At 41.2% G+C, this 23,958-nt stretch overlaps 1 protein-coding gene and 1 pseudogene across 16 annotated transcripts in view; both read right to left on the minus strand.

Annotated features, from left to right (window-relative positions):
* The window catches only part of LOC136447842 (zonadhesin-like), an 11,331-nt pseudogene extending 6,670 nt beyond the window's left edge, over positions 1–4,661 (minus strand).
* Positions 4,662–17,387: 12,726 nt separating this feature from the next.
* Positions 17,388–23,958, minus strand: part of LOC136442136 (unconventional myosin-XVIIIa-like) — a 127,369-nt gene continuing 120,798 nt past the window's right edge. For 7 of the 16 annotated variants that reach the window (XM_066438831.1, XM_066438823.1, XM_066438796.1 and 4 more), the window contains 3 exons: positions 20,717–23,719; positions 20,317–20,349; positions 19,251–19,362 (listed from right to left, as the gene is read on the minus strand). In XM_066438831.1, the coding sequence (XP_066294928.1) occupies positions 20,325–20,349; positions 20,717–23,719 (3,028 nt within the window). In that variant the 3' untranslated portion in view covers positions 19,251–19,362; positions 20,317–20,324. Of the gene's footprint in view, positions 19,363–19,857; positions 19,890–20,316; positions 20,350–20,716; positions 23,720–23,958 lie in introns of all 16 variants that reach the window. The other 9 variants (XM_066438926.1, XM_066438910.1, XM_066438804.1 and 6 more) reach the window with 8 other exon arrangements.

Genomic DNA, 23,958 nt, shown 5'->3' on the forward strand with positions numbered 1-23,958 from the left:
CAAAGTAGCAAGACAAAGAGTCGCAAGACAAACAATGAATTCGCGGTGTGATGATGTTGCAATGGTGATGCCAACGGTAAAGCCGCTATATAAAATCACTGCAAACGTTTAAAAATCTAAAAGGGTTGTCCATCTTGACTGTGTGACAAGGCCACAACAATAGTAGCTAACAGTAATACTTAGATTTACTCACCGACTCCTGTGATGCGAGATGACAGCGCAGAACTTGTCGCCATTGGCCTAACCGACTTTGGAGTTGTGCCATCTGTCCCCACATCTAGCGGCGCAGTCGCACTTGAAGTTGATGATGTCCAAGGCCTGCCGGTCGTCCACGATGACCCTGTTGTGATGGTGACGATTTTCGATGACGCTTCTGTTGGCATTACTGTGGACGTTGGCGTTGTTGTTGTTGGTTTCACGCCAGTCGTGGCACCAGTTGTCGAAGATGACCCAGTTGCGGTGGTGATAATGACCGATGGTGTTTCTGTCGACATTGATGTAGACGGTTGCTCTGTTGTTACAACAGGCAGTGTCCCTTCCGTTGAAAGGTGGGCACTTGACGATTGGGTGGTCATGGTGGATGGTGTGGGAGGTACAGTTGCAGTTGTAGCAGGAGGGATAAGTTCGGTTATTGACGATGTCCCAGTCATGATGGTAACGGTTGTCGATGATGCTTCTGTTGGCGTTGCTGTGGACGGTTTCTCTGATGTTGTTACTGCGAGAAGTGTCCCTGACGTAAAGAGGTAGGCACTTGTACTGGGGGACTGGATAGTTATGGTGGGTGGTGTGGGAGATACAGTTGCAGGGGGAGCAGAAGGGACCTCTTCGGATGTTGTCGATGTACCAGTTGCGGTGGTGACGATTGTCGATAATGTTTCTGTTGGCATTACTGAAGACGGTTGCTCTGCTGCTGTTACTGCGGGCATTGTCCCTGATGTTGAAAGGAATGATCTTGTACTGGACGATTGGATGGTCATGGTGGGTGGTTGTGAAGGTACAGTTGCAGTTGTAGCAGGAGGGATAAGTTCAGTTGTTGACGATGTCCCATTTGCGATAGTGACGATTGCCGATGGGGTTTCCGTAGACATTGCTGTAGTTGGTTGCTCTGCTGTTGTTCCTGACGTTGAGAGGTAGGCACTTGTAGTGGGCGATTGGGTGGTCATGGTGGAGGAGGTTGAAGGCAAAGGTACCATGGCGGAAGCCGGAATGAATTCTGAAAAAAGGACATTACCATCAGCTACATTGGTAATACTAAGATATCTTTCTTCTGTGAGATGTATCTTGAATAGTAAATAGGTTTTATTTACAAACAGCATAAGGATGCTGTGTTTTAAATAAATCGGACGATGTGAAGCAATTGACAGCTACAAAACAAATAGTGCAGTGATCTTTCCCTTACCGCATTGTCCGCTGTATTGACTCAAATCAACATCATCTATGGCGATGTCTCCCTTGTAGCTGCTGCCGCGAACTGCTTCAAACACCACCGTAGACTCCGTGGTGCCGTCAAGAGGAAGCTGATGTTAGAGAATGGAAGTAAAGTAAAGGTAAATCTTACATCTTCACGTCATAGAGGCGAACTTATGTCATAATTAATCACAGGAGATTAAGGTCTATGAATGCACTACCATATAAAAGATTCCAAAACTCACCTGTCCTTGTCGCCAGGCGTTGCCTTGTTCATCGGAGAGGCTCCATATGGGGACCTCAGAGCCTCCACTCTGTTTCCTCTTAACGATAAGAGTGCCGATATGGAGGCCGTACATGTGGTACCAGAACGTCAGGCAATAGCTGGTATGGCTTGACGACGAGCTCGAGGGGATGATGGGAAGGGTGGGAGACAACAGGCGTGCTGTCACTCCTGGGTCGATGCTGGAAGCCTCGAAGTACATGTAGTGTCCTGTGATGATAAACAGTATCTACAATATATTTCATGTAACTTGTATAGTCCTTCGAGATGTTGACTGAACGCCTCCCAGACGTTGACATGTGGAATCCATCACTACATTTCACTGAAAAAATGGGATACTTTTTGTTTCCTGCTCAGATGCTTTGTCAATATCCAAATTTACGTACAATGTAATGATATATCCTGTATATATCCTCAGTTTGCGCATGTAGGAAGATATCTTACCTTGTGCTGTGCCCAAGGTATGGTCAAAGCCAGGCCCTGTACCGGAGGTACCCGTCTGTCCCTGATGCCACGTCCACTCAGCCGAGTCGTGAATGTCCTGTCGGTACCCACATATTGGCGACAGTTCAAATGTACAGGATGGAGAGGCTAGATGATACGGTGTTGTGGTTAGCAGAACTGAAAGTGAGGACAATGATTTTGTTATATGGTTGACCTCCAAAGTCCAAACCCATCTGATATACGTTACAACCATACCAATATACACACCCTCCAATCGAACCATTTACAAAATACTTGTACTGATATCCAGAATCATCGTCAGCTCATCTGAACATTTTTCCTTTCATATTTGATGAACATAAACTTTATATTCCAAGACCTTCATCCTGTTTGACAGATAATTAAAGTACATTTGTACCGTACAATATATCACAGATGTAAAGTTAAGGTTGATTTTCACCTGTCGTTGCTATTGGGGCACATTCATCGCTGACGGTGACGTCATCGAGAGCAATGTCTCCTCTGAAGCCGTTTCCGCGAACGGCCTCAAAGACGACGTTGAAACTGCTGCTTCCGTCCAGTTGTGCGTCTCCAAACTTCCAGACGTTTCCTTGGTTTCCGCTAAGTGTTCAAACTGGGGTTCCCAGGATGCCTTGCTTCCTGATGTACACATTCAGAGTCCTTATGCTGGTCCCGAACATGTGGTAGTAGAACCTCAGGCAGTAGGGAGTACTGCTGGCGGGGAAGGACGCGGAGCCAAGGCGGGCAACTTCACCCGAACTGCCAGTTGATGTCTCCAGGTACATGTAATGACCTAACGCCAGGTGACAGTGAAATATGACAAATCCTTACATGTAAGGTTGAGTACAATCATGTTCCTGACTATCTAAGTAAAAGCCATCCGGTATTTCTCAAGATAGACTCAGGTTGAAACAAAAGCTGCTATGTCTTTCTGGTCTTCGTCTCAATGACTGTTGCATCAGATACAGTAGTAGAGTAGAAACTAACATAAATAGTACGAAATGGACCTCGTGGACAACACATGATAATATGTTCTTACCTGTGCCCAGAGTATGATCAACCAAAGGTCCAGTGTTACTGGTTGGTGAACCGCCGGAATGACGGGTCCAGTCCAGGTCATCTGTGGTGTCTTGGGTGTATCCACATAGGTCACTGGTCTCAAAGTCGCACGGCCATGTCGTACATTCGCCTGGTAATCAGAGATCGTATTATGGGTGAAACCATTCGTCACCAATATGCCTGACACCGCTAACACGCTTCACCATAAGTCGAGGCACACGTCAGCAGCTTAAGAACTGGGTACAGTAAATTGTAAGATCTTCAAGTAATCAGCCAGTCAGTCGATATATAGATATCACTAAAAATGTAAGCTACGCTCTGTTTTGGAAAAGTGTGATCGCGTGAATACAGAATACAGTACATAAAGTTGAACACAAATTGCTAACAGGGCGGAGTATGTATTATTTATGGTAGGAAAGGTACGGTAATCAGTTCTTTAGGGTTGATCTAACTTGCTATGCAAAGAAATGGTAGGTAAATCTACTTTCTGTATTGGCCTAATCCTACATAATGCAGCTTTAAGAACTGATTACAATAAGTTGTAATATCTTTAAGTAGTCAGTCAGTCAAAATCACTAGAAATGTAAGCTACACACTGTCGTGGAGAAGTGTGATCACGTGAATACTGAATACAGCACATAAAGCTGGACACAAATTGCAAACAGGGCGGAGTATGTATTATTCATGGTAGAAAAGGTACAGTACAGCTAGCATGACTGTACACTACACATATGCTATGAAATGCTAATGGTATGCACTACAAAAAACGTATTCGGTCGAAGCGAGCCATTTATATGTTAGCGTCTGTTCACATTCGTCGTACGATCGTCGTACGATCGCAAACTGAGGACATTTAGGATGTGTCGTACAAAGGTTAACTGTCTTGTCACGGAAAAGGCTGCTTAGATTCTTGTCGGCGATTGTTTTTGTCACCGCCCGCTTGAATATCTTACACTATCAAAATCGTACCACGACCTACGACGAATGTGACCGCGCCATGATCATGACAACCACTTAGAGCCACGTAGCAATTTGTGCAATGTTGTGGCCTCTATAGCGGGCCTTTTTGGGGGATTATAATACAATTTTTACTGAGGACTTCTTTTTGCACTGGGTTGTTTGTGCAGGCGGCCCATACGGCCCTATTACAACGGACCGGCTACACATACGACCCAGTACAAAAAAAAGTCATCAGCAAAACGTGTACTATAAGCGCCGGAAAAGCCCTAGATAGCCTGCTATGGAGGCTAGCAATGTTGAATGAATGCCAAAACAGGTGTGCGGCAACGATCCTTCAAATATAGTATTCTTATGTAGTGTCGATAACTCAGAAACTAAACTCTAGACCTTTTGAACGTCTTAATGCCTAAAGTTAAGTGTTAACGTTACCTGTGGGTAAATGTTGCACGATTAGGATGAAAGCACAGACGGCCACAAAGGAGTCCATGGTGCCTTCGCGCGATCGCGTGAGCCTCCTCGCTGACGAAAACACGGAAATGTTTACACAAGCTCGGTGGATCGGTCTGTGTCACTCTGTCCGGGGAGCCTTTCACCGATCTGCGCATGACACCTCTGTTCACCGGCGCGCGGAAGGCCGCCGAGTTTGTGTACTTGTTCCGCTTGATGATTCTCGAGAATCATACACTAAGACACTGTACTCGGTTAGCAGACTGAAGATTCCTGAGAATCATGAACAACATTTAGAATCAAACATTCGTAACATTACACTTTGCAATAAACATTATGTACTTGGTCCGCGATGAAGGGGGTGGGTTCGGCGGGTCTCAGCTTAACCCGGAATGGGGATCGATCCCGGTCCTCGGTGAATCCTGATCGCTAAGCCAGGCCACTGTTGCTCAACTGTTCATCCACCTATATCATAAACATCTGGACAACAGACCACAAAATGAGGTAACAAGGACATATCTTCAATACACTGGTTGCATAGACTTGCAATTGTAAACTGAAAACACTGTACAGTTTGCCTACCCGCTTCATATCGACTCAAATAACCTGTAACCTCTGAGACCTTAATTGATTGTAGCTCGCACGATCCTGTGTCTTGTATTCTAATTCTGAATAGTGCCTCTAAATTACATGTTGTGCCTCAGTAAAACATGTACAATCAGTTTGTAGTTTGCACGGCTCAAAAGAAACGCCTTACGACTAGTTGAAGTATTGCAATATGCTGCTATTCATTTTTACCGATTGACCATGGTTTTATAGCATAGCCAGATATATCCATCCGTTTCCGGCTTGTTTCCGCGTCCAAACGGTTCCTTCGGTACAGGTTAATGTTCTGAAGCTGCCAGAAAGCTGACATACTGCTGTTTAGACACTTGTTTACCGCCCTCTACGATGAAAAGAAATTGGTGCGTGACCCACGCTCTGTAGTCACGGACCAAAAGAGACGACCTACGGCTGACAGAGATATTGCAACCAGCGCTCTTAACAAATTCAATTATTTACACGGTAAAGGTACTACAAAGTGACGGTAATTGACACACAAACCACTGGCACGGCACAAAAACCTATTTTGGGTGCAATAAATGAGTTGTGAATTGCAGGAAGGTTGATTGCGTTTCAGATCGACAATCGGTTAAACTGTGACGTATGACACGTTATCTGGATAACCAGGGCAAAGAAGTGACCTTTTCAGAGCCACCAGGGGTTAAAAGGTCAAAGCTCAATGTCTTTTTACCCTTGTTATCCAGATAACGATCATACACACAATATAACCGATTGTCGATCTAAAACGCAATGACCGTTTCTATAATCGATAACTTCCTTACTTGCTGGCTTTTTGCTCACAAAGGATGTACTTATTTCTGTGTCACTTTGGACCACATTAACCGTGAAAGTGAAGTAGTTTGTTGAGATCTCAAAGAACGTCGCAACATGCAGACATTTTACTATTTGGACAAGCCATTTCGTCGTCAGGATTTCGACCAATCAGCATCAAGTTATCTAGTTTTCCACACGGCTCACAAGCCCGCCTATTGGCTGAAAGTATAATAGCAGAAAAACCTGCACCGAAAAGCGTGGTAAATATTACTTGAACAGCCTCACTGACACGTGCTGATGATTTCGATAACTGACATACCGCGACATTATCACTAGTTATAAGGCGCAATTGGGACATTGGGGTTAGAGGTCAAAACGTTAACAAACGACCTGACCGTGAATGTCTTTTGTTAACCCTGAAAGCACCACTTCCATAGTCTAAAGGAGACAGAGACTGTAGTTGGAAATTGGACTTCCAGTAACATTACCTGACCTGGGCACATAGGCATATAAGTCGGCATCCTCAAAGCTAGGTGAGGTATAAATCTAGAAGCTCGTGTCGTAGTCATGGTAGCTATAGATACATGTAGATAGATAAAGATAGCTGCGTTCTGTAGTATTTCTGTGAAAAAGAGGGCAGATACCGCGGTGCGATTCTTTTTCCATTTTAACATTAATGTTTATGTGTAGAAGATTAGAGAGATCAGAGGAACTCGGAGGCGTGTCCGATGAGTTCTGTTTTTGTTTGATCACAAAATAGTCCTATCTCATAAAGAACTTAAACTTGAGACGAGAGACTAAAAGATCAAGACATGAACTAAGGGTAATTATCGCTTGTTTCTTTCATCGGGTTAGCTGTATGGCTGTGTCTGTAACTGCGTTGCTACTAGTACCATTTCCTTACCTGTTATACTTTTGTGTGTCTGTGTGATATAGCTGCGTTTGATTGTGCCTTTCTTCTTGTTCAAATGTAGGCCTCCTAGTGTTCTGTGAAAGCAGAGCCAGGAACTAAACAGGATGACACTCGGGCTACCAGTAGCACATAAGCCAAAATATAGAATCATGAAACAACCTACTCCCCCTGCCTATTCTGCAGTGCTGGTTGCTGAGTGTGTCCAGATGAACCCGTGGCCAGGCTGACATCTTCCTGCTGGGGACTGGGGCAATAGTCCAAGTTCAACCTGTCCAGCCTTACCCCAAATATCATTTATGATTGAATAGATTTTTTTAACTAGTAGTGCAGTAGTGCATGTTTGTCTTCCTCAAAGTTGACCTCTGATGAGGATAAGATGTAATTATTCCAGTTATAACTCGATAGGAATAGAGTTTACAAAGGTTTACAAATGTTTACAAAAGTTTACAAATGTTTACAAAAGTTTACAAAAGTTTACAAATGTTTACAAAAGTTTACAAAGTTTACAAAAGTTTACAAAAGTTAACAAAAGTTTACAAATGTTTACAAAAGTATACAAAAGTTTACAAAAGTTTACAAATGTTTACAAAAGTTAACAAAAGTTTACAAAAGTTGACAAATGTTTACAAAAGTATACAAAAGTTTACAAAAGTTTACAAATGTTTACAAAAGTTTACAAAAGTTTACAAAAGTTTACAAAAGTTTACAAATGTTTACAAATGTTTACAAAAGTTTACAAAAGTTTACAAAAGTTTACAAATGTTTACAAAAGTTTACAAATGTTTACAAAAGTTTACAAAAGTTAACAAAAGTTTACAAAAGTTAACAAAAGTTTACAAATGTTTACAAATGTTTACAAATGTTTACAAAAGTTTACAAAAGTTGACAAATGTTTACAAATGTTTACAAATGTTTACAAAAGTTTACAAAAGTTTACAAAAGTTTACAAAAGTTTACAAATGTTTACAAATGTTTACAAATGTCTACAAAAGTTTACAAAAGTTTACAAAAGTTTACAAATGTTTACAAATGTTTACAAAAGTTTACAAAAGTTAACAAAAGTTTACAAAAGTTTACAAAAGTTTACAAACGTTTACAAACGTTTACAAACGTTTACAAAAGTTTACAAAAGTTTACAAAAGTTTACAAATGTTTACAAAAGTTTACAAAAGTTTACAAAAGTTTACAAAAGTTTACAAATGTTTACAAATGTTTACAAATGTTTGCAAAAGTTTACAAAAGTTTACAAAAGTTTACAAACGTTTACAAACGTTAACAAAAGTTTACAAAAGTTAACAAAAGTTTACAAAAGTTTACAAAAGTTTACAAACGTTTACAAACGTTTACAAACGTTTACAAAAGTTTACAAAAGTTTACAAAAGTTTACAAAAGTTTACAAAAGTTAACAAAAGTTTACAAATGTTTACAAATGTTTACAAAAGTTTACAAAAGTTTACAAAAGTTTACAAATGTTTACAAAAGTTTACAAATGTTTACAAAAGTTAACAAATGTTTACAAAAGTTTACAAAAGTTTACAAATGTTTACAAAGTCGACAAAACAGGTCTGGAAGTCTCCGCATACACTTAAAGTGACCGATTAGATTTTTCAAATCACGCGTTGGAATAGCAAGGGTCAATTTCTAAGCGCTGTGGTGGAGCTCATGTCACATCCGTCAAAGCGCCGCCTATGTTCATGTACACTTCAAATTTTGTCCGCAAAGAGTAATTTTAGGATATATGTGGACATGATTCGCTTTCCTTGAGAACTTTGGCCTTGGTAATTTTCAAACTCATCCGCTTTCATAATGGACATCTGGACAAGAGACCGCAAAATGATATCACAAGCACATACCTGCAGGATATAGACTGGTTGTATCCTACATAATGTCCTTGGTTGTACAGACCAGTTAACTGAAACCACTGTACACATTTGTAGCAGTCTGGAATTATAGATTAAACGTACTTGAAAGGTTTGGCGTCTTTTCTTCTGTTACAGATAAGGCAATGTTTTAAGGCACACTGTACAACGTTTTCAGCAAACCGGTCCATATTACCTGTCTATAGTCTGAAGGCTTGTCCTTACATTATTTTGTGGTCTGGTATCCAGATATCTATTATTCAAACGAATGAAGAATTGAATAAAAGGTTGAAGATGACACAAGAAATCGGATGAAGGTCTCCAAGCAGATGTTGGGATGAAGACTTGTGATATTTACTGAGTGACGGCCGGGCTTTTCTGACAGTTCCGTACCCCATGTAAGCGGAAGAGTAGTTGAATAAAAGCCGAAGGTTTTCAAGGGAAGCAAGTGATGTGCACATATATCCTAAAATCAATCATTACGGACAAAACCTGAAGTGTTCATGAATATAGGCGACGCTTCAACGGATGTGACATGAGCTCCAACCCAGCACCTAGAAATCCACCCTCGCAATGCCAACGCGTGTTTTTAAAAGTCTTACACGTCATTCGAAATGTATGTGGAGACTTCCAAACCTTATTTTGTTGGGTGTTCATCTGCTTTAGTGCTATGCCTGGATTATTTTCTCAGTCTTAAAAGACGGGAGTACATACCTATTGGAGCCTAATCTGCAGTACCGCTCCCGGCCGTATCATGAAAAGTGGCAAGGAGACCGTCAAATTGTTAAATTTAGGTCTTTTCGGGAATGGAGGAATCATGAAAGACTCGCAAAGGGGTTTGCAGTTGTGAGGCTTTTTGACCTTGAACGTGAATCTGCGACCATGTAAAAGCCATAATTACAATATATTAGACATTTCGCCATATATACAATGGGATATTAGGTCATAAATTATATGTTTCCTTTAAATTTTACCAGTAGAAGTGGTTGAGTGTACATTTCCTGTAAATTGTCACTTTCTGAGAGGCTTCTACATCCAAAGTTCAATTGCAACTAATGAAATAAGCAGACGTTGAACAAAGGCAGTTGTTGTTCCTTTGATGTTTGTTAAATGGACCACAAACAAAATTGTCGGAGTCAAAGAGCTTACAGAGTGCTACGGTCAAACATGTTGATTTAGGTATGATGTTGATAGAAATGGCATTCACCAAGTTTGTCAAGGCATACCATGAGATGGCAATGGCTGGTCGCTGTCTTCGGGCTGCACTCCTACCTGAGATTAACGGAAAGTCCAGAAAGACAGGACAGAAAATTAAACGAACTATAATATTCATTATTGTTTATAAAGTTTTATCTTCAACCAAACTAAAGTCTCTGACCTTATTGTGAGGTTTACGGTACTTCTTGGCACTTGGCGTTCCTCGTGAACAACGTACTTAACAATGAACATACTCAGGGGTAAGACCTTACAGAGAGCTACGTTGTTGACAGACTTGGTAGCTGTCATTTTTTGTAGGAACAACATACTCAAGAATTCTCATGCTCAAGAGCAGCACTCTGCAAGGTCTCTGACCCTGACAGTTTTGTTTGTGGTCGATATTGTGCCTTGTTTAGTTAACATCAAAGGAACAACAATACGCCTATTGCGATTTCTATGGCAGAATCACATCATAAAATACAGCTTATAAAATGCATATCCCGATAAAACTAATATACATACATGTAATGGTAAAGTACATGTCTTAGCTAGCAGCCATATCTAAATGAATAGATTACTAGTATGATAATGTCAGCCATAGCATTCACCGCTGCACTGTGAAGCTATCCAAACACCTTACCATTTAAAAAAAAATCAAATTGAAGCTATTGATCGAATAAACAGATATAAACACAATCACATTTGTTCAACATCTACTTATTTCATCAATTGAAATTTGTATCTGGTTGCTTTTCAGAAAGTGACAATTTACAGAAAATGTACACTTTACCACTTCTACTGGAAAAATTCAAAGAAAGCATATAATTTGTCACCTAATATCCTATTGTGTTTATGGCGAAAGGTTTAGGCATTGTAATTCTTGCTCTTTCATGGTCGCAGATTCACGTTCAAGGTCAAATAAGCCTCAAAACTTCAAACCCCTTTGCGAGTCTTTCACGATTCCTCCATTCCCGAAAAGACCTAAAGTTGGCAGTTTGACGGTCTCCTTTGCCACTTTTCATGATACGGCCGGGAGCGGTACTGCAGATTAGGCTCCAATAGGGTATGTACTCCCGTCTTTTAGAAATGCGAAAATATTCCAGGCATAACACTAAAGCCGATGAACACTCGACCAAACAGGTCTGGAGGTCTTCACATACATTTCGAATAACCAGTATGACTTTTCAAAACATGCGTTGGCATTGCAAGGGTCGAGTTCTAAGTGCGGGGTGGAGCTCATGTCACATCCGTTGAAGCGCCGCCTATATTAATGAACACATCACATTTTGTCCGTAATGATTGATTTTAGGATATATATGCACATCACTTGCTTCCCTGAAAAACTTTGGGCTTTTACTCAACTATTCTTTCGCTTACATGGGGTACGGGACTGTCAGAGAGGCTCGGCCGTCACTCGGGAAATGTCATTTTGCTCCAACATCTGCTTGGAGACCTACATTCGATTTCTTATGGCAACTTTATTAAGCTGTTCATCCGTTTAGATTATAGATAATAGAACACCAGACCACCAAATGATGTGAGGACAAACCTTTAGACTATAGACAGGTGATATGGCCTGGAACCATTGATCGAAGAAACAGATACAATTGCATTTGCACTGTGTCCCTACATTATTTTGCCTGAAATCATCTATTTGTAACTGTAGATAAAGCGCACTTCAAAGGTTCGGCGTCTTTTCTTCTGTAACAAGTACTTTCAGTAAGCTATAGCCAGTCTGTACAACCAGTCTATATCCTACAAGTATATGTGTGTGTTTGTGATATCATTTTGCGGCCTGTTGTCAAATGTCTATCATGACAGCGGATGAATTTGAATATCAAAAAGGCAAAAGGTCTCAAGGGAAGCAAGTTCAAGCAACTAATGTCCACATGGGGTACAATTACTCATTACGGACCAAAAAAGAAGAAGCGTACGTAAATATAGGCGGCGCTTCAACGGATGTAACATGAGCTCCACGGCTGCACTTAGAACTCGATCCTTGCTTTGCCAACGCGTGTTTTGAAAAGTCTAACAGGTCATTCTAAATGTACTGAAAATTTCCATACCTGTTTGGCCGAGTGGTCATCCGCTACGCCCTGAATGTTTTCGAATTTTTAAAACCCTATTGGAGCCCAATCTGCAGTACCGCCCCCGGCCGTATCATGAAAAGAGACAAAGGAGACCGCCAAATTTCCAAATTTAGGTCTTTTCGGGATTGGAGGAATCGTGAAAGACTCGTAAAGGGGTTTGAAATTTTGAGACATATTTGACCTTGAACGTGAATCTGCGACCATAAAAAAACAAGAATTACACATTACCATTTCGCCATACAATTTCGCCGTACAATGGGATATTAGGTTATGAATTATATGTTTCTTTTGCATTTTACCAGTAAAAGTGGTCGAGTGTACATTTCCTATAAATTGTCACTTTCTGAAAGGCTACTACATCCAAATTTCAATTGCAAATGATGTTATAAGTAGATGTTGAACAAATGCGATTGTGTTTATATATTTTTATCGAAAAACAGGGGCAATTTTCTTAAAATAACTGTAACTGTTTGTATGACTTCATAGTGCAACGGTGAACGCTATGACTGTCATTATCATAATATATTCATTTAGAAATGGCTGCTAGCTGAAACATGTATCATGTAGTTGTTTTATCTGGAAAATGCATGTTATATGTGATAAGTTGTACTTTATAATGTACCTGTGCCATAGAAATAGTTTATCGCAGTCCTTGCGCTGATATTTAATAAATAAGGCACAGTATCGACCACAAACAAAACTGTCAGGGTCGGAGACCTTACAGAGTACTACTGTAATTGGAACAGTTGGTGGGTATGTTGTTCACAACAGCTACCAATAATGTCGAGAGTTAACTGTCAGCCTTTCAAGATGGCAATGGCTGCCCGTTTTATTACCTAAAGGAACTATAAGATCTTCCAACGTTACCTGAGATCTACGTGTAGCCCAAAAGACAGGAAAGAACATGAAAGAATTCATCCCTGCACATTTTGTGTAATCATGCATAAACCTTTTACTCCCCCAATAAGGCAGTGGTTTCCGCACTAAGTTTTCTTTAGGAAGTTTAAAATCTTGGAGCCAACTAAAAGCCCTAGGTCATGCTTACGGTACGTCTCGACACTGTGGATTGTCATGATGTTGGTTCTGGAGTAGCTCTCTGTAATATTTGTGACTCTGACAGTTTTGTTTGTGGTCTAACATAACACATTTTTATGAAACATCAGCGAAACATCAGTATTCCAGCAACAAGAGACACTGAACTACTCTTATAAACTTGTACATCATTAAATACACCATATCACACATGAAGTACATTCCCGGTAACTGAGACGATACATGTATTAGGTAACAGCTATATCGCACACATAAATTATGATAATAGCCCTCGTAGTATTCCCATTTCACCTCTTTATTATATTACAATAGAGATATTCTGCAAAACAATTTCCTTTGTCACATTATGATATAGATATTTTGCAAAACAACATAACAAGACACCTCTTCATGTATAGTGCAGATGCAGGCGATTGTTAGATTTTCATCTATCTTTAAGGCTTGACTTCATGTTAAGGATTTCATATGATCTCTTTGACTATTGTGAGCCTGAATTATCAGACGCATTGTCCTCTGCTGATTATATAAGATAAATGAAATGTAAAATGATGAATAACAATATATATTTCACTTTGCATAACCATATGACAAAATGCACGGATTACATTCTACACACTAGTATATTTATCAAACAATACATGCATTTATTCATTTTACAAATGGCTGCAAAGTCGATGTCTTCAGCCAAATTTAAACAGCAGACATATCGGTTTACCCAGATTAAGATACAGCTATAAGATTTAAGAATGATATATATGATTATTCTACAAGAAAGGCGAACGAGGAGGTTGCTGTGCCCGTCGTGTGGCGGTTCCAATCGCCGCGACTTCCTGGGAAAGTCGTCCCGGTGGGACACGTTTTTAGACAAACCCTACCTCCGACCTTCCTTCTACAACTTGTATTATCATGTTTCCATTATTCTTAATATATAGATACGGATATTATTCTATCATGATTCGTACTCGGGTCAATATGTAATACAGAAGTGATCGTTTTTCGTATTTGAAAGCAAACACAACTTGTTATTTGTGGTTCAAATTTTCCGTCTAGATTCTGTTATGCCTGCGATATGCTATTCTTGCCCTAAGAAGTTCAATTGCACGTATTACGTGCAACAAATGGTGTGTACATGAATGTAGGTGGCGCTTCGACATGAGGCAGTGGATATTAGAAACGCCCCTCGTCCGGGACTAAATCCTTACCCTTTTTATGCTCTATGCTACATTTTGAAAAGTCATAATGTCCTTCAAGATGAATGTGAAGACGCTTGGACCTGTTTGTGAAAGTTTTTTCCAGTATCTAAGCCCTTCGTGTAGTATATTTCGCATTTTTAGAAATTGTGACTTAATACCCTATGAGAGCCTATTCTGCAGTACCGCTCCCGGCCGTATCGAGAAAAGTGGCAAAGGAAGGAGACCGTCAAATTGCCAAATTTCCGTCTTTTCGGGAATGGGGAAATCACGAAAGGCTCACGAAGGGGTTTGCCTCTTTTACTTTTATTTGACCTTGATTTTTAATATGTTACCATTGAAAATCAAGAATAATGATATTTGAGATTTTCCTCATATGAAAGAATGCTATAGCCTCCTGTGCAGACCTCCTATAACGCGCGGCATATATATTGGGGGGGAGGGGGCTCTTATGCCGGCAAGGGAGTTGTGCAGCCGAGGGAGTTGTATAGCCGAGGGGTCCGCGCGTTATCTACGTAGATAACGCGCGGACCCCTCGGCTATACAACTCCCTCGGCTGCACAACTCCCTTGCCGGCATAAGAGCTCCCCCCCCCCCCCCAATATATATGCCGCGCGTTATAGGAGGCCTGCACAGGAGGCTAAGAATGCGATATCTAGGCATGTAAGATATATTTCCTTCACAATCTACCAATAGAAGTGCCCGACTCTGCTTTTGCTACAAATTTTCAGTTACCAGCTACTGAATCAAAATTCCAATCCCACACATTGTCCAGAACACGAGATATCAAAACCGGAATTCCGAAGTTACGCTGCAGTACCATAGCAAGCCGCTAGGGGGTCCAAAATGTAATGATTTTGAGGTCTCAAAAAGACTTACCCACATACCAAAATATCCAGACAATCCATCCAAGCATTTTCGAGATATCGTGTTAACAGCCAGACACACACACGCACACGAATGCTGACGAAAACAGAACCTTCTTGACGAAGGTAATAACAGCCAGTGACCCTGGTGTCGTTGAAGAGGCCCAGAAGAGACGCTATGCGGCTGGGTGAAGTACTGCAGTATGGCCGCTGCCAGTGCTGTTTGACACGGTTCAAAAGAGTGTCGTGATCGACTTAACTAGGCCTGGTATTCGTGAGTTTTCCGATTGTATGCGGCTCACAACGGCCACTACCCTGTTAGATTTGTTCAATACGGACTACGGAGATTCTACTAAGAGACAGGATGAGGAATTATCAATTAACGCAAAGTTAGATCGACAGTCGGTTACACTGTGCCTGATGATTTTAGCTGGATAATCAGGATGTAGCAAGCGATCAACTTTGACCTTTACGGGTCACGCGAGGTTGCATACTGCAATCTTAGTCCTGATTGAACTGTTGAAGTACCATAGCACAATGTAACCGATTGTCGATGTAAACCACAGTAAACTTTTCAGTTATCTTTTTTCGGATGAACGTGCAACTTTAGTGTATGTTGTCATTGTCACGTACTTATGACTTCTATAAACTGAAACCATGTAAAAAAAACAAGCTCGCTAAGATATCTCATTTCATTTGGAAATCACGGCAGTGACCGCACTGTACCCAGGTGTTTTCAATACTGGATGGGACTTGGACAACAACATTCGGTATAGAGTTAGTAAAGAATATGTACCAGAGGACTATGTAGCGTTGCCGTGCAATGTACAATGTAGACGGTTTTCGTGTCGGCTCCAGGCAGCACCCAAAATACTCGAAGTGCAGTACTGCAGTCAGCCGTATAGTGTCTCTTTTGAACCGCGCCGTTTACAACATGAGAAATCAAAACCGGAACAGTATACCTTACACGAGGTATTATACTTCACGCCGATCCCCAATTCTTCTTGTCCATTCCGCACTCAGTGTGCAGAACAATTTGCTAACGGAGGCCTCAGTTCACAAGTGACACCTTTATTGCCCTCCAGTTCTCTCAATGTCTGACAGAGGTCGCTGTGATACCGTCCGAAAATTTGAAAAGGAAATCTCTTCAGTCCAGAATCCTTTTTGGAACCCACCTGCATCAATGTAAAACAAGCCATTCTAAATGGACAAAAGCCAATGTTTGTTAAGACTTGGTCCTTCCATCTTCTTCTAGGACGTCCTCTAGGGCCAGGGCACTTCCAGGCCAGGTCTGGCTCTGAGGTGACCAGTTTTATCACTTCTTGGATAGGTTCAGCTCAGGAGGCATGTCCCAAGATCACCCCGACCAATCGAACCACGTGAATTGCATTGAAACTCAGATTCGTATCAGCCATTTCCCGACAAATCCCTTTCTAACTTGCGTTAACGACTACATCTGACCAAACAAACTCGCCAGTGAGATGGTGGAAGGTGTCAGCTTTCCAAATATGTTTTCAGATTGGCAATTTTGGCACTTATTTGGAAGTGATTGAAAGCGGCCGCGATTTAACGTTTAGAAAAAATAGTTTCTACTACTTTTCTCTAAACGTTAAATCGCGGTCGCTTTCAATCACTTCCAAAGTGCCAAAATTGCCAATCTGAAAACATATTTGGAAAGCTGACACCTTCCACCATCTCACTGGCGAGTTTGTTTGGTCAGATGTAGTCGTTAACGCAAGTTAGAAAGGGATTTGTCGGGAAATGGCTGATACGAATCTGAGTTTCAATGCAATTCACGTGGTTCGATTGGTCGGGGTGAAGATCATCCAGACAGATACTAACTCTACAACTCTACAATCTTGTTGGTAAAAAGTGCAACACCTCTACACACAGAATACATTTAACCCTACTCCCTTACTTCCTCTTCATTAACTGCCATTGTGGGCTGGACCATCCTTACCGAATGTAGAGTTGGGTAAATAAAGTCATGGTCTTGGAAACATTAGATGTAGTTTGTTAGGGTATGAAATAAACCAAGATCCATCCATCCATTCACCATCCATTCATTCATTCACCATCCATCCATTCATTCACCATCCATCCATTCATTCACCATCCATCCATTCATTAACCATCCATTCATTCATTAACCATCCATCCATCCATCCATCCATTCATTCATTCAAATGTAAAGACAAGAAAAAACAATTCACCCATGGAATGATAAACCATGATATGATGTACCTTTATTATACAAATCAAGTTCAGAATGAAGAAGATGCTACAGCTTTTTGTTTGTATTGCATTGGAGTGACACTTTCAGTGCATTGTCTGCACTGCACCAACAAACTGCTTGGTGACACTGTGATACCATACGCCAAGAGCACAGCTGTAAAACAACAACAGACCAAATGATGCTAAAGGATATGTCATGTGATACAGATATATGGCAAGTTATAAACAGATGGCGAATTTTGTCACAGAAACTTCATTTAAATGCTTCATTTGCAAAACCAGCCTCAAGTGGTCCTTACTAGTATATACTAGATGCTTCCGTTCAATGTTCTTGTTTCCGTAACTTTTGAAAGAGGAAATCATGCATATGATGCACTATAACGTTTAGTACTTACCACCAGTAAGTACAGTGCATAGGCAGAAAGAAAAGATACAAAGGAGCAGACATTCAATAATACTGGAAATATATTTTGTGTAGATAGACCATCAGTAGCAGCTGCCTGGTCCAGTTGCTAGCACGAGTCATACATGAATACAACCCCTATAGGGACACAATCATCTTTGGATACAGAAGGTTGCTATGTCAAGAAGCTGACCAAAACCTATTTCAAGTCTACCTATAAAAAAGACTCTCAACTCTTCAAACAAAAACAAAAATTACAATAACGTAATAAAAGTATGTATTATATTATGTTGACAAATCTTTAACATTGGAATAGCCTAGCCTATTTTGCATAATGCTACCATATTGAATCAGCTGCAGTGACTGGTGGGGCCAGGGCTAGCCTGGTCACCAGTCAAGCCAAACTTCATACATCAATGAGTATATACAGCTAGGAAATCATCTTTTAACACCTGTAGTAATGACTGGGTTCCAGTCTATAGCTCTGGAGGACTTTTATCTTAATCATTAGCATATAAGTTAGAGGATAAAGCCATAGCCAGTCTTTTACATTGTTCGTCACCATTGACATTGTATACTTGAGGTAAAAAACAGAGGAGATAGCAATCACAGAACAGCAAATAAACTCTTACTCCAGTACTGCCCTAGCAATGAGTAATGTCACTCCAACTACCACTATTCAATTCCAAAGCCTTCGTAAGCTTGCTATATACCTTTAAGCTGAACACTAGGAACATAAGCCATATCTTTGCTATTGTTTGTTTTTCTGCTTTCATAGATATCCTAGTTCATCCAACAAAAGCATTACTTCTGAATTTCTTACTGAAAGTAAAGCAAAATACAAGTTGTTCAGAGGTTATACACTGTTATATACTGACATTCATGTGAATTGGTAAATAGTACGTTCACATTCACCTGTTCATACAGTCCTACTGATTTCTCCTATAGAACCTCCATGTAGAGACAAATTTATTCTAACTTGTAACAATTGACTACACTTTATTTATAGTGCAACTTGTACTGGTTGCAATTCTGAATTTTCTCCGTCTTTGAATAAGGATTGACATAAACCCTGTGTCCATCATACATGTACATGTACATGGACTATGCATCAATACATTGTATTGGATGGTTACCGTATTGTAATCTTATGTTCATAGATTGATGCGTATTACAAAGGAACATGAAAGGAATATATAATTTCCCCACAAGTGTATTCCTGATTGTGCATTATGTGTAAAACCGAATACATGTAACCCTATTTCTTAACTCCCCTTACCACCATTATTTTCACATTCTGTATACACAATGACAGATACGGTGCCCATAGTTACACTACCCCAGATACTTATTTTCATCTCCCCCCTCTCTTCATAAGAACTCGGAATCGGTGTACTTCTTTCTCTGCTGGGGGGCTTCAGGCGACCTGGGGGGAGGTTCGGGTTTGGACGTGGAGGGGGTGCGCGAAAACGAGACTTTGGCGGTGGAGGTGAAGGTCTTGGGTACCTGAGGAGCGTGTTTAGTGATCTTGGTGTGTCGCACGGGGGCTACTTCAACTCTGCAGAGGGGCAACAGGGAATACAAGGATGAGTACTGATGTTTATGAGTCCAATGGACATCACTTATTAAAGGTAGCTTCCATGCCATCACAAATGCATTGCATCCATGCTGTTAGAAACACCAGGGTCAGCATCAACACATACAAATGAGGTGAGCATACATGTGTTAACATGGCAAGGTTAATAATCAGTACAGTATAGTAAGTTGATTTCATCATCATCACATCCATCACAAATACCATGCTGTTGTATCATTAGAACAGGCTCAACTGCACCCTTAGTTTCTGCAGTTTTAAATACTTCACCATCTCAGTGACATCGAGTTTTCATTCAAAAGTTTTCCAGATGCCAGATTCGACATGCACTGCAATAGATACTGCTTGAAGAGGCTATATATGGATGTTGAACAATGAAAAATGCAGACTCCATGCCAGTACAACCATGCTCACAGGCAAGCAGGCAGATGCACAGAAGAAGAGGGAATTGTGCATTACCAAAAAGCAGTTCTGATCTGTATATCCCTCGTCTGAGGAGGCAAGAACAGAGTGAGAGAGAGGTTAGAAGGTTGGTCCGAGCTGTGAGGGGGAGGGGGGTAGTCAGGGTGTGAGTTGTGTGGTGTGTCTACATCTTCACTGCACTCTTCAGAAACATCCAACTGTCAAGGAGCCAAACCATGCAATGCCATTATGGTCAGCAGAGGGCGCTGCTACGTCACTCATTCTTCAGTCAGAATCACATACTGGACAGTCATTTTCATTCTGACCCCAATTGTAAAGAAAGGCATGATTTGAGAGTTGGTCTTAGATACAGAATTTCTGAATGACCTAGAACTTTGTTCAAATGACCATGCTACAAGGTTGCCCTCTTGTTGACGACCATGGCAAAGTGCCCCCATACAACCTCACAGCAAACTGCAGGCAAGAGAGCGAGAAGGAATATGGTGTGTGACGTACCCTGTGAGTCAGGGCCTGTGCTTTCTTATCATGCTACAGAAACACAAGAAGAGAGAAGGTACATGATGAGAAGACACAACACAGGAGAGATGACATGCTTAATTTGTGAAAAGGAAAAGCAGAAAAGAAAGACATAAGAGAGGAAAGTCTGACAGAAATGAAGCAAGCAGTCACAAAACAAAAGCAAACTGGATGTTACAGACACTTTACAACCCTGTATGGTATCTTAGTCCAGGCTGTACATGTATACACCTGTGTGGGACCACAAGGGCACATACAGGGGGGACAAGTGAAGAGAAGGGATGGCCATGCACATCTCTGTATCTCACAACAGAGACTGAACAGAGATGGGTAGACCAGTATTACACAGGAGACAAAGGGATAGGACGGGTGGACTCACGTGGACTTAGAAAATAGCTGAGACTCACTCTGTGCTGCACCCTGCTTGCTTACCCCACCAGAGCTTGCCTTCTTGCCATTTGTTTGGGGTTCAGGGCTAAACGGTCTGGGCACAGGGCTACCAGATCTTTTAACATCAACTCTAGACTCCCAGAACAGGGCAGCTTGTAAGACAGCCGAGGGTTTTTTCTTGGGGCCACTGGCTTTTTTAGGAGTTTCGTCCTTGACACCGGCGCCGTACTTAACTAACTCTTTAGGGAATTCGGTGGGTGTTTCAATATCTTGCGGAAGGGACGGTTGTCGTATCATGATTGGGTTTGGTTTTATCGGCTCGTTGATTTTTGTAGCTGCCTTATATGCTTCCGTACGCCTTTCCTGGGATTTTGGTGAGTCTCTAGCTCTAGATCTCCCGCCTTTTGTATCGGGGACATTTCTATTCTCTTTAACACTGCTTACATCAGGCACAGCCTTTTTAACTTCAGCTTTGGCTTCTGTTTGTTTTAAAGACTTCTGAACTGTAGTCTTGTCTTTATCAGCTTTTATGACTTTGTTTTCTGATGGAACTGTAGACTCCTTCTGAACTGTTTCAGTTTTTTTGGAACGGGGAAATGTATTATAGGCCTTTGGTAGTACAGTTTCAACATTAGAACTCTGTGATTCAAACTTAGCGGAAACTTTTCCTCTCTTGAATTTTGATGGCTTGTTCATGAGACCAAACAAACTGTGGGACAGTTCGCCATCCGCAGAGTGAGACGCAGGTGGGGTGATCTTTTTGAACTTGGGAACGTGGGGCTGTTGAACAGGTGGTTCTGGAGGCTTCGGTTCTGGAGGTTTGCTTTCTTTGGCACCCTGGCCGGTCGACCTCAGCTCGGTGGTCAGACTGGACACCTTTCGAACTTTCTCCTCCGTTTTAGCCTGGGGTTCGAAAGGAAATTCTGTTTTGGTTTTCGTAGGGGACCGTAAATCCTGCTTCAAGGTTGAGAAAATTACTTTTTTCTTTGGTTGGACTGTACCACTATCCGTGGCAGCTGCCTTTTTCTCAGTCTTGGTGGGAGACTGTAACTCCTTGGTCAGGGTGGTGGTGACCCGTCCTGCCTTCTTATCTGAAGTGTCAGAGTCTCTGGGTTGGAATGCTGCAGACATCAGTTCCTGGACATCGAGGGAAATCTTCTGCAGCTCATTTTTAATCTCAACCTTACTTTTTATCAAGTCAAGATTATTCTGTTTATTTGCAGCACGGAGGGCCTCAGTAAGGCTTGGCTCTTTTCCTTCTTGAGAGCTACTTTTAGTTTCTTTAAGACCTTTGGAAACAGGTTCTGGCTCATTATGTACACTTTTAACTTCTTCATGTTTCTTAGGTACTGTTTTTGTTTCATGTACCGTCTTAGTTGTTTTCATTTCTTGTACCGTCTTGGAAACAGTCTTAAGTTCTCCTTTTGCTTTGGAGACAGTTTTACTCTCCTGAATCTTAGAGATCCCTATTTCATCTTTCGTAACAGGCGTTTTCTTGATACCTACTACAGACAAATCTTTTTTTGCTTCAGCAGGTTTGGAAACATCTTTAGTTTCTGAAGCCACCTTGGAAATATTTTTAGTTTCTTTGTCTGCCTTGGAAACAATCTTAGCTTCCTTGTCTGTTCTAGAAACACTTTTAGTTTCTTGACCTGTCTTAGAAACTGTTTTAACATCTTGGGCTAATAGAGAGGGTAAGGTGTCATCCTTAGCGAGGGCTATTTCAGTGTATTTCTCCAAGAAGGACTGTCGCTTTATCGCTTTATCATCTGTCAGCTCTTCCATCTTAACTTCCTTGGTGACTTCTACAGGCCTTGATAGCAGGTTTGGTTCCTCAGATACCAATTTTGGAGTTGCAGTCTTATTGTCTTGAATGCCTGGAGACAAATCTGATGCTACCTTCTGTTTCACCTCAGCGGAGGGCTCTGCAGTTTTGCCCTTGGTCGTAACCTTTTTCTCTTTCACAGTTTCTGCTTTTGTTTTCACTTCTTCCTTAGCTGTTGTTTTCGGTCCAGCTTTTTCAGGAACGATAGCAGGAAGCTCCTTATCCAGCCATGACGTCTCGGATTTGGACTTGGGCAGTATCCCCTTGTTCTCTAACTCACTCAGACCCTTCTTACGCTTCGCTAACAAGGACGCCACATCGTCTGGCTCCATCAAGTCTGCAGCCGTCACAGCCTGCTGAGGTTCCGGGCTAACCTTTTTCTTCTCTTCCTCAAACTGGTCTTTCTTCCGCTTAGCTAACAGAGTTGCAACCTCATCATCATCCATCATGTCTTTTGTTTCATCTTTTGAAGCATCCACTTTTGCCTTATCAGTAACAGGCTGGGCAGACAGATCTTTAATTTCTGACGACTTTTGTACCTCGGATAGATTGATTGTAGGTTCTGTGTCTTCTGCCATTTTTAACTCTGAAGTTTTAGTGCTTTTACTGGACCCTTCTTCACTATCATTTTCCACATTCTCCAGCTTTTCATATTTGATTGGAGACTTAACTCTGGACACTGGAAGAAAGTCTTTGTCCTCCAGGTCTGAAAGAGTTTTCTTCCCTTTAGAAAGCAGGGAGGAAATGTCATCTTCAACCCCATCTTTTGCTGACGATTTTGTTTTGGACTTTGGTAGAAAATCCATGTCCTCCAGTTCTGAACGACCTTTTGTTCCATAGATGACCATAGACGGGACAAAATCCTCATCAAAGTCTGACGTCACCCTGGTTCTCGACTTTGGAAGAAAGTCCTTGTCTTCTAACTCTGAACGTCCTTTGTATCTTTTTGATAAATACTTCATTATGTCGTCGTCATCGTCATCTGGAACGGACGACAGTTTTGTTTTTGATTTGGGCAGGAAATCTTTGTCTTCTAGCTCTGAATGCTTTTTACTCTTTTTAGAGAGTGATGATGTGAGTTCAATCTCATCATCACTAGCATTATCGTTTAGCAATAAGGCAAGCTCTGGGTCTTGGAACCTTGTTCTATACTTGGAGAGAGTGGAGCTGGGGGAGGGGGGCACAGGGAAGGGGAAACAAAGGGGGTGAAAAAGAAAGAGAAGCAGAAGAAATTAAACTGACAGAAATGCAAAGAAAGGTGCTTATGAAGAAGAAAAGACATGAAAATATGCATGGCTGTAGTGCTATTGTGCATGGTAAGCTGCCGAATATAAAGAGCTTTCAAGTATTTAGGAAAACTGTGTAAAAAGTGCCAACAAAGTAGAGGTGTACATGTAGTTTTTGAA

The sequence above is a fragment of the Branchiostoma lanceolatum genome, chromosome 1 (assembly GCF_035083965.1).
Source record: "Branchiostoma lanceolatum isolate klBraLanc5 chromosome 1, klBraLanc5.hap2, whole genome shotgun sequence".
Taxonomy (NCBI): Eukaryota; Metazoa; Chordata; class Leptocardii; order Amphioxiformes; family Branchiostomatidae; genus Branchiostoma; species Branchiostoma lanceolatum.